A 15,292-nucleotide genomic window follows, 5' to 3' on the forward strand; every position below is an offset into this window, starting at 1 on the left:
TTTTAAAAAATATTTGTTATCTATACATCCCCAAATTAGGATAACCAATTAATTTCAAATCATATTAAGAAGTTATTTAAAAATACGTTTCTAGCAAAATATTTTAATAATAATATTCAAATCAATAAAAAATTATTCCAATAATTTTATACTTAAGATAAATATGAGTAAAAATAGTTTTAATAATATTTTAAAACTTATCATAATTTAAGAATAATATAGATAATAAAAAATTAATAGATAAGCTTTTACGATTTATTGGGGACGTAATATTAATCTAGTAACCCAACAAGTCCAGTATTACCTAGGTAATCGAGTTAGACAAGACATTGAGTTGTGCGTAAACCTGGTCCTCCCTTCTTAGGATATATTCGTGTGTGTGTGTGTGTGTGTGTGTGTGTTATTTAGAATTTTTATTAATATTAATTGACTTTATAATATTATCTTTTTTCATGTGTCATGCCTAATATAAATTGCTTTGTTATTATCATGAAATATTAAAAAAATAATATATTATTTTAATTCAAAATTTAAATTTGTTTTCTAAAATAATATATAATCATTGATTTTTTAAAATTTTAAAATACTATTTTTCAAGAGAAAATAGTTTTAGATGGAGATAGTGCATAAAATTTATTTGTTATTTTAAATTTATTTGATAATGATCATGTTTTCAAAAGAAGACCAAACTTATATTTTATATCAGGTTTGCCTGGTCCTGATCCTAGTGCATAGAAACTGGGCACCAGGTTAATAGCTAACCCACTTTTGCTAGTGATGGAGCCAGAAAATTTAGAATGTTAGGGCAACATACATATACATATATATATGTATATATATTAGAAAAATGATAAATAAATCTCTTTAAAATAAGTAAATGACAAAATAATAATATGAAACGGAGTGATTTTTTTAGTAATTATGTTTTTGGCCCTCTATAAAATAATAGAAAACGTAGTTGTTAAGAACTAAACTAAAGTTGTTGATAATAAAGGCAAAGTTGTTAATATAATAAATATATTTGTTATTGCACAATTATATTGAAGTTATGACTAACTGTGTTGTTAATACTTAAACTAAAGTTATTAATTACTAAATTGAAGTTGTTAATATTGGATAAGGGTCTAATACCTCACAAGTCTTGTATTGAAACTCTTAACATATATTTAAAGGATATTCTAAAGTTAAACAACCCATTAGCTGGCAATCTTTCCATTTAGAGGAAAAGTTGTTGTGTTTGGTTGAGACTTTAAGCAAACCTTTCATGTTATTCCAGGTAGGTTGAGAGAATATTTTTAGTTGTTGCCATCACTAACTCTTCATACATTTGCGATAATTTCCAACTCCTTGCAATAATAAGAAACATATGACTCAAAGCAACAAATACTAGGGCATCTATTAGTGTTCCTCAAGATTTTGCTTACTAGATTATCAATTGGTGATTAGATTGCTATTATAGTTAATGAAAAATTTGTGGATACTAAGATCCTAATCGAATTTGTTATTGGAAGGTTTATATAACCTAATAAAGTCCATTGTTGATTTGACTTTCCCAGATTTCCTTAAAATGTTTGTAATTCTTTGAATTTTAGAGATATGGTTATATTAGCTCCTATGTTGACTATGATTGAAGAAGTAACAAGGTACATGTTGTCCCCACTTCTTGGTGAGGAAGTTGTATACTTAAATTTTGGTAATGGTGTGAAAGATGATAGGGACATGTATTTACTTGATGGCATGTACTCTACAAATTTTTTAAATTCAATTTTAATGTTAGGCCCTCTTAAATCATGAATTAAGACTTAAAGTGGGTGCTCAAATTATTTTAATATGGAACATTGATATATTTATGGGGTTATGCAATGGTATATGTCTCATAATTACACTAATTGGAACACATGTTATTGAGCCCAAAGAAATGTCTACATCAAATGTAGGGATGGAATTATATACTGCGTATTGATATGTGCACATCTATCTAATTCCATGTTTCTATTTACCATGATAAGGAAGTAGTTTCTCATTATGTTGGTTTTTTCCATGACCATTAATGAGAGCTAAAGCCAGAGCATGTAACATTTTGATTTTCTAATCTTGTAATTAGTTATTGTTCAGGGGTGAATTAGTAATTAGCAAATGATTAGAAATTTGGATGATAACTTGATGATTTGAGACTTTGGGTGTTAAATGAGCAGATACAAGTGTGGTGATAGCGTTTCGGAATGAAGCATGTGCTCTTAGTGAGGATTTTTCTCATTGTATCACATGTCGCGGCACAAGCTGCCTGCGCCATAGTGCATGGCACAGAAAATCAAATAATAAGTTATGGATCAGCTAGGATTTCAGAAGAGAAAAGAAAGAAAAGAACGAGAGGAGAGGAGAAGAGAGAAAGGGTAAGTTAGGGAAAAAGTATTTGGGAGCTTGGAAGGCAAGTCCGACTGGTAACTTATTAGATAAGCTTTGTACGATCCTTAGCTTTGATTCTACTATAGTTTCTCTTAGCATGAGTTATAGAGAAATTGAATCGGGAAAATTTAAGGAGTTAGTTTCTTACCTTATAATAATAAAAAGATTCTTGAGAATTAGATTAAAGTTTTGTAACTGGGTTGGAGTTGAGTGATAGAGCTTTAAAGCTATAGGCTCTAAATTGGCTCTAAATGAAAGAAAAATAGGGTGGAAATTAAGTAGAAGTGAAATGGAATCACTAGAAGTGATAGAAAGTGGTGATTGAGGGATAATGAACCTAGATTGACTAAGTAAAAAGGAATGTATTGAATATTATGAATGCAAGCATTAGTCTTCCACTGTGCACTAATTATTTTGTATTAGATTTCAAATGATTTTGAGGATTTGCAAAATAAGTCTTGGATCCAAACTTTTCAAACAAGATTTTTTAATACAGTTTGGTTTAAGGGTGTGGTGATTAGTGCCACATGCCATGGCACATGTGGTGCATGCCACGGCATATGGCTAAATTTTTGACTGATTTTCTTAATTTTAAAGGCATGTATTGAATATTATGAATGCAAGCATTAGTCTTTTACTGTGCAATGATTATTTTGTATTGGATTTCAAATAATTTTGAGGATTTGCAAACAAGTCTTGGGTCTCAAGCTTTTTAAACAAGATTTTTGAATACAGTTTGGTTTAAGGGTATGGTGATTAGTGCCATATGCTGTGGTGCATGTGGTGCACGCCACAGTGCATGGCTCAAATTTTGACTAGTTTTCTTGATTTTAAAGGCATGTATTGAATATTATGAATGCAAGCATTAGTCTTCCGCTGTGCACTAATTATTTTGCATTAGATTTCAAATGATTTTGAGGATTTGCAAACAATTCTTGGATCCAAGCTTTTCAAACAAGATTTTTAATATAATTTGGTTTAAGGATGTGGTGATAAATTAACCTCTCGTAATGTCAGGTAAATATTGAGAGAGGTTACAAAACATGTGTTATGGTAGTTTGTACTTACTTTATCCTATTCTCACCCCGCAACCAATTATATGTTGTTGTTTCTCATGTTTGAAGAAACAAAAGTTTAAAAATATTGATTCTTGATAAGGACAGTCACTCCATAGATTGAACTTATAATGTTATTTATAAGGAAATCTTCAATAATTTGATTTAAATAATTATAAATTTTTGTTAATTTGCTTCCCATCATATCCATTTACACAATGTGCATTTAATTTTTATTATTTGCTTTACTCTAATATGCACATTTGATATTGACAACGATAATTACACAATCCCACGGTGTTTGCTATAAGTTATTCTTTTGAAAAATATCTTCCTACAAGATTAACTTTTATTTATCAAAACTATAATATAACAGGCATGGGTACTTTGCTAGTTTTTTTTTTTTTGGTGAATGTTCTTTGCTAGTTTTTATTACAATTTAAGAGTAACATTTGATATTTAAATACTTATTTATAATTGAAACTCTCAAATTTATAATTATCTAAATTGATATTTTTAACTTATTTCTCAAACAAATCTATCTAGAACTCAACTATAATTAATTTAATGTTTTGGAATTTAATCATCAGTCTCCCTAAAAAGAATAAGTCACAGGTAAGTAAAATTCAACTAAAATTGTGCAAGAAAGGGATTATTGCAACTTTCACTAGGAAAAACATTAGACAAAATTATTTTGAAAAGAACAAGAGGTGTGAAAAAATGAACCCTTTTATGCCGCATGGGGCTATTATGCTAAAAAGCATAAGAGGGTGAAAAAAAAAAATTGAGCCTTTCAGAATGTCATTCAAACTAATTCATTCATCAATAACTTGTTCCTTACACGTACAGTCTATGCTTTATTTATAGACCATGGTTTCCTTTTCAAGAAGGAAACATAACCAAACATTTACAGCATAAAGTATAAAATAAAAGAAAAATAAAACTTAAAAAAAAATACTTGTCTTTTTCTCCTGAGGAAGGAAAACTTACAAACTTTACATAAATGATTAAAAGAATAGAAAGCAAAAGCAAAAGCAATCAAGTTCATTTCTTCCTATAATATTTGCCTTCCCAAACTTCCTATCAGATAGAGCTATGTTAACCTGCCATTTTCTCCACTTCCTCTTCCATCAATGCGTCGTTCAATCTCCTCCTCTGCTCTACAAAATGGAAAGGAGAATGTTGGTAGCGTAGAGGAAGTCTCTAATCCCCAGAAAAGATCCCAAGATCCCTGATCCTCATCCATTAATTCAATGGCACCATATAACCTTAACCACCTTTTGAAGTAGAGCCCTTGTCAAACTTAAAAATGTCAAGACCATAGGGGAAACCAAAGCAGCAGGGTAGATTGGGATCCAAAAAAGGACCAAAGGTGTAAATTCACTGTACAGATATAGGGTACTGAGCCACACCTAACACCACTCTCTCTATCTCTCTTCTCAATATACAACGCGGTGTGACATTAGTCATATCTTACACATGCATTGCTTAAATGGCTCTTTTTCTTATGGAGTTTTTGACCTTGACCCACTTCAAGTTTCCTCAGGAATGGGATCCCCATGTTGTCCATTGAATTCAATATTTCTTCAGCTTTGTTTTCTTTCCCAGCAGATTTGTATAAATGTACAGCAACACTCACGATGAACCTGTCTCCTTTTATCGAGTTGCTTATACTTTCAAAGAAGTTAATACCTTCTGGCACACGTCCATGTTCCAGGTAACCTTTCAGCATTGTTCGAAAACATATTCGATCAGGAGTTAAACCAAAGAGGATAGTCTCTTATACACCCTGTTGGCTTCGTCAATAAGCCCTGCTTTCATGAACGCAGAGAGTAAAATGTTAAAATGAGCACAGGATGGCAAGATGCCCCTGCTCTGCATAGCATTAATGGTTTCCTCGGCTTCAGAGTATTTCAGACTCTCTGTGTATGCACCAATAAGGGAAAGATAGGTGAGAGTGTCAGGTGAACAGCCTTGTCTTTGCATAGCTTGGAAAAGTTCCTCTGCTTCATGAGGAAGCCCCGCATTAGCGTAAACATTGATCATAATATTATAGCTGATCTGCATTTCCCCAGTAAATGCGAGAAATTGCATTAGCAAAGTTATCTCAAAATTACAATATAAAAAGAATATAAAATTTAAATTGTGCTACATCTCAAATATTGGAAATGTAATATTACAGAACCACATAATCCGTTTACTCACAGTATGAAATTGCAACACAGAGCTCTTACAATATGTGATTGCAACACACAGCTCTATTCAGGGATCCTAAAGTCAGTACATTAAATAAGAAATTCCAAAATCTTGAGAAAAGTAACCAAAGGAATCCTAAAATTAGTACACTGAAGAAATTGTCTAAATCTTGAGTAAACCAAACGTAAACAAGCACAGAAGATATATAATTGCTAAAGACAAACCTTGAGTTTTTACTTAACTTCTTATGCTATTAAACTAGGCGGCCTTTTGACAATTCTCTCTAAGATAATTGCCAATATATACTCTTGTGAAATTAGAATAAACCTAGCAACTTTACCTTTCCAGGTGTTACCCCTTCCTCCTGCATTTTATTGAACAGCAGCAAAGCATCATGTATCATACCTATAAAAATAAATAAATAACAGAGAATTTGATTACAGCACAGTAGAAATTACCGACCACATCAAAGTAATTTTGTTTTTTCCTTCTTTTTTCCCTATTTTCGACCCTTGTATTTGCATTGCAGAAACACAGCAGGGATCTGCCACCAGCTGACTACTGCCACTGAAGCAATAGCCATTACTATTTACTCTATAGATTTATATACGTCACTGTGTTTGAAGAACAAATGACAAGAAAAAGATGTCTTCCTAAAACTACCAACATTCTATATCAATAACATTAGATATTATAACATGATTTGAGAAAAAAATCATGAAAATCAAATTAGCCCACTACCAGCCTTCCCGTAATAGCCAATCAAATTCATGTATGTTTTTTCATCCAAAGTCACAAGCAATGCACGAGCCTTGTTGAACATCTCCACAGCTCTATCCAACTTCTGGTCTTGCCCATAAACACTGTAACGAACAGATTAACAATTTGGTCAAAAGTGACAAGAGATAGGAAATGAATAGTTATTAATAAAATACAGTATCTTATCAAAATTATTACCTTATCATTGTGTTAAACGTTTGAATTGATGGGGCAACACCCAAGGAACTCATGTGCTCATAAATACTGGAAGCAAAATTAAGTTTGCCTGCACAATTGATACGTATTAGCAAGCATTCTGCAACCTTTTGATCTTCCGTTCAGATGAAATGTTTGATATCAACAGCATTTTAATCTTCCAATTCAAATGAAATGTTTAACATCAACCTGCTTCAAGCATGGCTTTGATAAAGGTGTTATAAGCCACAGTATCAAGCTCCAAGTTTGCTCGTAAGTTTCTTCTGACAACACTTTCTGCCTCCTGATGTTTTCCTGACAAGATTTATGCATTTGATTATCAGTATTTTCATTAGAATATAGCTACATGCTAAAATCAACATAATGCTATTCCTACTCTAATTCTCTGAAACTACAGGACAGGGCCATTAATGACAAAAATCACATCACTCCATGTTTGTTTAACATTACAAGTACAGAGTGAATGAAACTATCCTGGAATCAGGAAGTAAACCAAGATTTTGTTTGTCGTCACCACTGGACTTTATATTTTGATCTTTCAAACAAAAGAAGTTATTTCGAATGAGAAAATTTAGTATTAGACCTAATTCATAAATACACTTCAAGTTATAAGAGGTCAGCATTTCCATGAATCTTTTGAAAAATTTGAGTACTGCAGGAATTGTTGGAAGTGGGTTTGCTCAAATACATGAGTTGAAAAGAAGCCTTGCATACTTGAGCACACACAACATCAATTGAAGGGGGAAAAACTGCTAAAGTTGTTGACTTCAGGAAAGCTGCAAGGCTACCTGGCTATAAATTGGGACAGGCATATATACAAGGGGGCATAATCAGTAAATGATGGCTTGTAGATCTTTACGTAAATATCAGAACTGCAGAATAAAGAGCATTATTGTAGAGCTTTTTTAAAACTTGACAAATCCATCTTGATTAAAATATTAAACCATGTTATTGAAGACATATTAAAACATTGTTGTTGTTGTTGTTATTGAAGACATATTGCCTTGACAAATCCATCTTATAAACTGAACTATATGTGAGAACGAGAAGCAATTGATTGTACTAGATAATATAAATATATAACCTAGTCCGCTGTACTATTCTAAGTCTTACCTCCATTAGTCAAAGCATTCACAAGAATGCTAATTCCAACAACACCCAGATCATGCCCTTCCTCTGTTACTTGCTCATAAAGTGAATATGCCTCATCTTGTTTACCACATTTGACATATGCATCAATCATAGAATCATATACTAGTTTACTCAATCTATGAGAATTGATATATTCTCTGAAGACATCTTCTGCCTGTTTCAGCATATGTTGTTTGCCATAATAGCTAATCAAATAAGCTACAGTGGAATCTGCCAATCTCCCAAGCTTCATTAATAGATGGCTGATAGTCTCTGCTTTGCTGATTTCTCCTGGGTGAAAAAAAAAAAAAACAAGCGTAAATGAATTTTACTGCAAAGATAAGTGAAAACTCAGAAAGATACTATTCAAATGCTATGACGCACACACAGTGACACAGGATACAACACATCAAACTCTTGCATACGTGGAATACATTCTCCCACCAACACATAAATCTTAGATTGTGTGATTATCAATTTCTTACTCAATGAGGCCTTTCTAAAATCACATTACAGATAACACAAACAGTGCATTTAAATTGTCCCCATACCTTCTTTGAGAAAGCTGACAATAAGCTGATTGACTGTATTTGATCCAGCACCAGAATCAAGCAATAACTTCAATATCACTTCTATCTTGCTATAATTTCCACTTGTCAGATATAAATTGAGCATTAGCCCAAGAGCTACAGTGTCAGGTTCATCAATGTCCATAAGTTTATCATCAGATTGTTCATGTCCATTGTGTTCACAAAGAACCCAATAAAACACCTGGAAGAATTTCTTATCTTTAAAAGATTCAGTCACAATCATATGCTTTGTCAACTGTTTAGCTTCTAGTACCATTCCCTCCTTACAATAAAACTTCATCACTGTATGATAAAGCTTCTCATCAAAATGTATCTGACTCTCTCTTATTTGGACAATAAAATCCTTGGCCTTATCAATCAAGCCAAGTCTTGTATACAGATTGAGCATATCATTACAAGAACCAGCATCAGGTGATCCTGTCTTCTTAAGGGCTAAAAATGCTCCTTCAGCAGATATTAAATCTTCTTTCATCACATAATACTGTAATAATACAATATATGCAAATTGAGAGAACCCTAAGTTTCTAGACTTCATGAGTTCAATAGTCTCTGTGGCCTTGTCTACATTTCCTGAAATAATATGAACTTGTGCCATTGCTAAATGCGTTTTCTCATCAGTGAGTAAGCTCAGCTGGTTTGCCTCTTCAAATGTTCTCTGAGCATCCTCGTATAAACCAAGCTTTCCATAAATTCTTATGAGCAAACCATAGATCACTTCATCAGCAGGAATATTTTTGCTCACCATTTCTGAGAATAGGGAAAGGGCTCTAGAGTAGTCCTCATATTTGTAATACAAAGATAGGAGTGAAGCACAGGTGTAATTACTTGGAATTATTCCTCGAGATCTCATATCTTCATATAGTCTAATTGCTTCATCCCTGTTACCATTTTTCACACTTAAGCTAATAAGCAAACTATAGGTTACCTCCTCGGGAACAAACCCACCATCCTTCATTTCTTCAAAAGTCTTGAAAGCATCTCCAAGCAATCCTTCTTTGATGAATGAGTTGATGACAACTGTAAAAGTGAAATTATTAGGCACCACCTCTTTTCCCTTCATGTCTCTCCATATCTCTACAACGTTCCTATGTAGTGATTTCTTTTGTAAAGAAGACAACATAAAGTTGAAGACAGCGACAGATAATATAATACCCCTTTCTTTTACTGCTGAATAAAATGACAACATAGCCTTATGGTGCCCCCATCTGGCATATGAACAGAGCATAGTGCCACAAGCAACTTCATCTGGTTCACACCCTGCATCTAGCATCTCCAAGAAGGTCTCTTCAGCAAGTCTTAGCTTTCCAACCTGCCCATATGCACGCAATACTAGTGTGTAGATAATAACGCTTGGGCGGTAGCATAACTGTTCAAACAACAAACTATGATTAAATAGCATTAATCTTTATGCTTTGAAGGACAAAAGAAGCAAAACAACAAATTCTAATGATTTCAGGTAATTCTTTCCTACTGATGAACTGAGTTTAGGTAATTAAACCGGTCAAAGCCTTAGAATGCTTATCCAAAAATATTCTTAGATGCATTATCATAAGTCCCACATCAGAAAGCCTCACAAGTGATTTGTGGTTTATAAGTGTAAAGAGTTCTCCCATCCAATAATCTAGTCTTTTGGGATGGGCTCTTTCTTTGTGTTTGTGCTCGTCATATTTTTGCTTTTTATTGAAAGGGTGGTGCCGTAGAAAGGATTAGCCATGAAGGGTTTTGACTAGTAGAAGTTCAAGTGAAGTGTTGTGGAGTGGAGCTGCTGAGGACATCGACTCTCAAGGAGGTGTCATTGTCACATATCCCACATTAGAGAGTCTCACAAGTAGTATGTGGTTTATAAGTTTAAAGGGCTCTCTCATTCAATAAGCTAGTCTTTTAAGATAAATTCTCCTTTAGACTTGTGATCATTACATTGGTGCTGGCTAAGAAAAGTATGTAAGAAAGTGTGAAATAGAACTATTTCTCAATGAAAGCACCAGTATAACAAACACAAGTTCAAAATGAGAGCTCATCTTAAAAGATTAGTCTGATAGGTGCAAAAGTTCTTGAACTTATAAACCTTACTTAACTTGTGAGGTTCCTGATGTGAAACTCGTTATAGCATCATAAAAATATCAAAACGAATACCAAAAGGAAAACAAGAACTCAACCTGTAATTTCATCCAAGCAAAGAAGTCCCTAACTTGCCTCCACCCTTTCTGTTCTTTGAGAACAATGCACATCTCCCTAAAGCTAAGCTTCCCCACAAACGACCCCATCAACATTCTCATATCATACTCTCCCTCCACCTTTTGGGACAGAGCTCGCACCTTCCTAATAGCGGCCACCACGTGCTTACCATACAAATGGCCATTCTTATCGTCCTGCAAATACTGAACCATCTGTTCTGGGGTCCTCTTGATCCACTTTGGGGTTTGCGCTTGCGGACCTTGGTTCCTCCGCAAAACACTCAAATATTGAGCTTTGGCCTTGATAATGCGACGAGCATTGTTGTCCGAGAGAGGTTTCTTAGGATTCCTGCTCCTAGGCTTCGGACTAGTAGGGTCGCCGTATTTGGGAGACCAAGGATCTGGGTGGATTGAGGAGTGAACGGGCAATATCTTAGGTCTAATAAAGGGCTTCTTATTCTTCTTCAAAAATGTGTGATTGAATTCAGGAGGAGGTAGGAGTAAAGGACTGAATAGGAGTGAGGATTTTAGAGACTCCATATTCGCACAAAAATTGATGAAGCTGCACTTGCTGTTGATGCTGGATGCTGGATACTGGATAGAACAGGGGGAGAGATTATCTACTCCAGTGCCGAGAGCCTAAACCTGCACATATTATTGATTTTTCATTTTTCAGATATCCACAGCGGGAAATATATTGAAAACAACCCAATTTTACTAATTTATTTTTGGCAAGAAGGTAAGTTCTGCTGCATATTTCCTAAGGTCACTGCTGTAATCAATGTTGAACAATATTTTGCAAGGAATGTAGTACAAGCTCTAGAGTGAAATTGAAACCCATATTCAAAATCTCTCCTCTTTCCTTTCAATTTAATACAACTTATTACCTTTCTATAATAACTGAGGCACCATTTTCATCATAGCTCTTGAGCAGACGCAGATGAAGAAGCTCTTAATAGCGAATCAACTGAATAGAGAATAAATGGCGTCATCAGTAAAAAGAGAAATCATGAAAAAAAAATTTAAAATTCGGCAATGAAGATGATTTTTTTTGTTGGGGGGGAGAAATCTTCAAATAAGAAACATAGTAGTAGTAATGAAAGAGCTCATTGTTTGAAACTTTTTTTTTTTTGTTATGAGAAATTGTATTTTGCAAAACAAGAATAAAAAAAAACTTGTTAGAATAATAGTTTTAGAAAATTACATCTGAAAAAAACAAAAGTCTGTTTCATAAATTATTCTCAAAACATGTTTCGAAGGAAAAAAAAAACTTGTTTGATTAACATGTTTTGCATTAACATTAACATGATTTTTATATTTATTTAATATTACATTATAACTATAAATTAATTTAATAATAAAATTTGAATAGAATCACCAAAATAACAAAGCTAACATTGAAAATATAAAGTCTCAACAACAAAATCAACTATTGGACTAACATTGTTTTAAGTAGAGTCTCTAAATATATTGATCTAAAAATCATAAGGTTAAATTTAATTAGCACTGAATGCTAGAATTATATCACATCTAAAATGTAATATGATCCTTTTTACAAGGAATCCAAAACATTTTAGGGTAAAACATATGAAGATATCTTCAAAATAATAAAACAATTATCCATATTTGATGGTAACAATTATGAGTAACAATTACCCATATTTGTTTATCTTTTACAAAAGACACTGTAATAATTAATGAGTCATCCTGTGTATGTTAGCTTCCCATAAAATATTTCAACTTTTATAACTTGAAATTTACTTCTTTGTTTCTTCTCTAAACACTAGAAAGTCAAATAATAAGTGTTCATATCCCTCTGTATGTTAGCATTTGCGTATTGGACAACGAAACAATAGAAATACTCATTCTAGTTAGCAATATATGAAGGACTCATAACAAAATAATGATCATAATGGGTAAATTAAAAATACAATACACCAATGCCCTCATGACATAATGCTCGTTTAAATTTTAGTTGAGTATAAGAGATTATAAAAATAATTGATTAAATGATAGATATATTATAATGCAATTTGTTTGGATACAGTTTTTCTAAAATTAATTTTAATAAAATTGAAGGTGTTTGAATAATTTATTTAGAATCAATTTTAGTTGTATAAATTATCATAAAGGACATTGCCTTTCAAAATTAAATTATTGATAAATTTCTAACTAATATTATTAAAGTTGTTACGTTTTATTTAAGAAATAGAATATATTATTTAAATTACATGTCTAATTAATTAAAATTTTAAATTATATTAATATTAACATTTAAATTTATGTAAATAAGTAACTCAATATATCTTAGTTAAAATAAATTTAATAAAAGAGAAAGATTTAATTCTTAAATACGAAACATAAATTTTTCAAAATAATTAATGAAGATGATAATATATAAATTGATCTCTAATGACATCATGGATATGAGTCATATCTAATGAAGATGTTAAGTATTAGTTCTTGAAATTTTAGCAACATAAAAAATATAGTAATGTAACAAATGACACAAAATCTCTCTCTCTCTCTCTCTCTCTCTCTCTCTCTCTCTCTGTGGACCTTTGCAACAATCTTTGTAATGACCTTAAATTTTAAATCAAAATAAATTAATTTTTCTCTACCAATTAATATTTTATTTGAATCAGTTTTATAGTAAGTGCTAAGTGGAGGATGGTGGTTGACAAGAACTCATACTAGTAACTTTTTTGAAGATCCAAAATTTAAATTTTAGTAAGAAAAAAAAAAGAGAAGAGAAGAGGGTTTGGTTTTATTTTTATTTAATGTTGTGCCTTTTTATAACTTTTTCTTGGGCCTTTCTTTATAATTTTTCCTAATGTTTTTTGATCAACTTTCATAGAAGTTCATCCAGAGAGCTTATGAAAAAACACACATTTAAAGCCTATAATTAATTTTTAGCTTTTTTGGCTGTTTGGATAACTTGGTCCAAAAAATCAAGTTTAGGCTATTTAATCGATTTTGGCCCTTATCCAAACACACACATGTTAGGGTGAGTTTTATGCCAAAAATTTGTAAATAAAGTAAATGCCATGTTGAAATCTTGCCAACATGCTTCTTTTAGGTGCATATGTCCTTTAAAAATACTGATTTTTATATATAAAAATACTGAAAGCAAAATAATGATCTTAATATTAAAAATACTTGTTTGAATTTATATTTGTAACTCATTTTCATATATAATTTTACTAAAGACTTACCTATCATTAATTTAAAGTTTTGGGACTAAATTATCATTCTTCCTTTTTGGTGCACAAGTCCCTTATTGGAATAAAGTTGAACTATAAAATGACCAAATTGATCATGTTGAATTAAAATGAAAAAATCAATGGAAATTTTTCATGAAATTATAAAATGACCAAATTGCCCCCCGGTGGCTTAAATTGAAAAAATATTCATGAAAATTGTTCACTTGCATATATAGATCCTGGAAGCTTAGTTTCTTTGAAATTGTCCCATTTTTTTGGCTCGGCCCTTATTCCAAGGGCTCAAAGCTAGGGCCCATAAGCCTGTTTTAAAAAAATTAAAATATATTCTAAAATTTAAAATAAATCAAACAAGCCATCATCTTCAAGAAAGTAAATCTTTGAAAGTTCTCTCTATAACACCAGGACTAATTATAACAATAAGAAAATTCTCTCTCACTTTATCAGTCATCATTTCTCCCATAGCCTTTGTGAACATAAGTATCTTGCCACCCATAGAGTTTAGCCATGTTTCAAACAATAATCTAACATCAAATAAGGTCATGAAATTTGACACTACACAGTTAAAGGACTTTGCATCCTTTATATAGCCAATGATAAATGGTCTCTTGGTGATTTTACCTTGCCTTTGTCTATTAACATGTGTTGCACAATGCAAATAAGGAACTCAAAAATCAAAACCTGCCTTGGCCAAGAGTTGATTCTAGGAACTTTTCACTCAAGTCATATATATTAATATATTTGATCTTGTTTCATTTTATTCTTTCTACCCGTTGAAACAAGCAGAAAAAGCTCTAGGTTCTTGCACTTTTTCGCCAAGCCTATATGGCGGTGGTCCTCTAGTGTTTATATTGATAGCAGTGTCACATATGATATTTCAAACAACTCAAATTATTACAAACTCGTATAGATTTAGAGGCTAACCTTTCATCAAATGTTGTATTAGCAGCAGAATTTATAATTACATCTACTTTGTCTACAATAATATCAGATAAATCTTCCTCTAATTCACAACCAGATTCATAGATATTGCCTACAACAGCAACTAGGACCAAAGACAGCCAAAATCACAAAAAAGAAAATCAATAAATCGAGAAAGAGGCATAGCAACCTAGAAGTTCCACTAGAACAAAATCACAACAAAAAATTCATAGAAGTAATCAGCAAATTGAGATAAACAGCCAATTGTGTCATAATCAAAAATAAAATCACAATAAAATCAGTAACACTAGCCTTGAAGTAAGCACTAGAACTATAGTCTAATAATTAGAGAATCAGAAAGACACATGGCACATGAGATAGTTAGATAGAGGCAGGAACCCAATTCTTGTTGGTAATCCAGGAGATCTTAACAAATAGCTAGTGAGAAAGAGATGCTTCAAAATTCGGATAAGTATGAAACGATAATGACTTGCCTGTACATACCTTATTTTGGTATAGTATCTTTCAACTAAGTTTAAGAAAATTCTAACATCAAGTATCTTATCAGTAGAGATTCCCTTAAGAAAATTTCCAACAAATTAAATGAGGATCTAATAATGCTA

General features: G+C 32.1%; 1 protein-coding gene across 1 annotated transcript; it reads right to left on the minus strand.

Moving 5' to 3' along the window:
* Positions 1 to 4,252: 4,252 nt before the first annotated feature.
* On the minus strand, positions 4,253 to 11,196 carry LOC129319758 (pentatricopeptide repeat-containing protein At5g27270-like). Its single transcript, XM_054964833.1, is given in 9 exon segments — positions 4,253 to 5,228; positions 5,231 to 5,522; positions 5,998 to 6,062; positions 6,399 to 6,520; positions 6,615 to 6,702; positions 6,822 to 6,926; positions 7,746 to 8,054; positions 8,315 to 9,719; positions 10,510 to 11,196. Coding segments are annotated over 9 exon segments (3,249 nt in total). The 5' UTR covers positions 11,068 to 11,196; the 3' UTR covers positions 4,253 to 4,923.
* Positions 11,197 to 15,292: the final 4,096 nt, after the last annotated feature.

Source organism: Prosopis cineraria, unplaced genomic scaffold, assembly GCF_029017545.1.
Source record: "Prosopis cineraria cultivar Desert tree isolate PC_DT_omini unplaced genomic scaffold, ASM2901754v1 PC1, whole genome shotgun sequence".
Classification (NCBI taxonomy): domain Eukaryota; kingdom Viridiplantae; phylum Streptophyta; class Magnoliopsida; order Fabales; family Fabaceae; genus Prosopis; species Prosopis cineraria.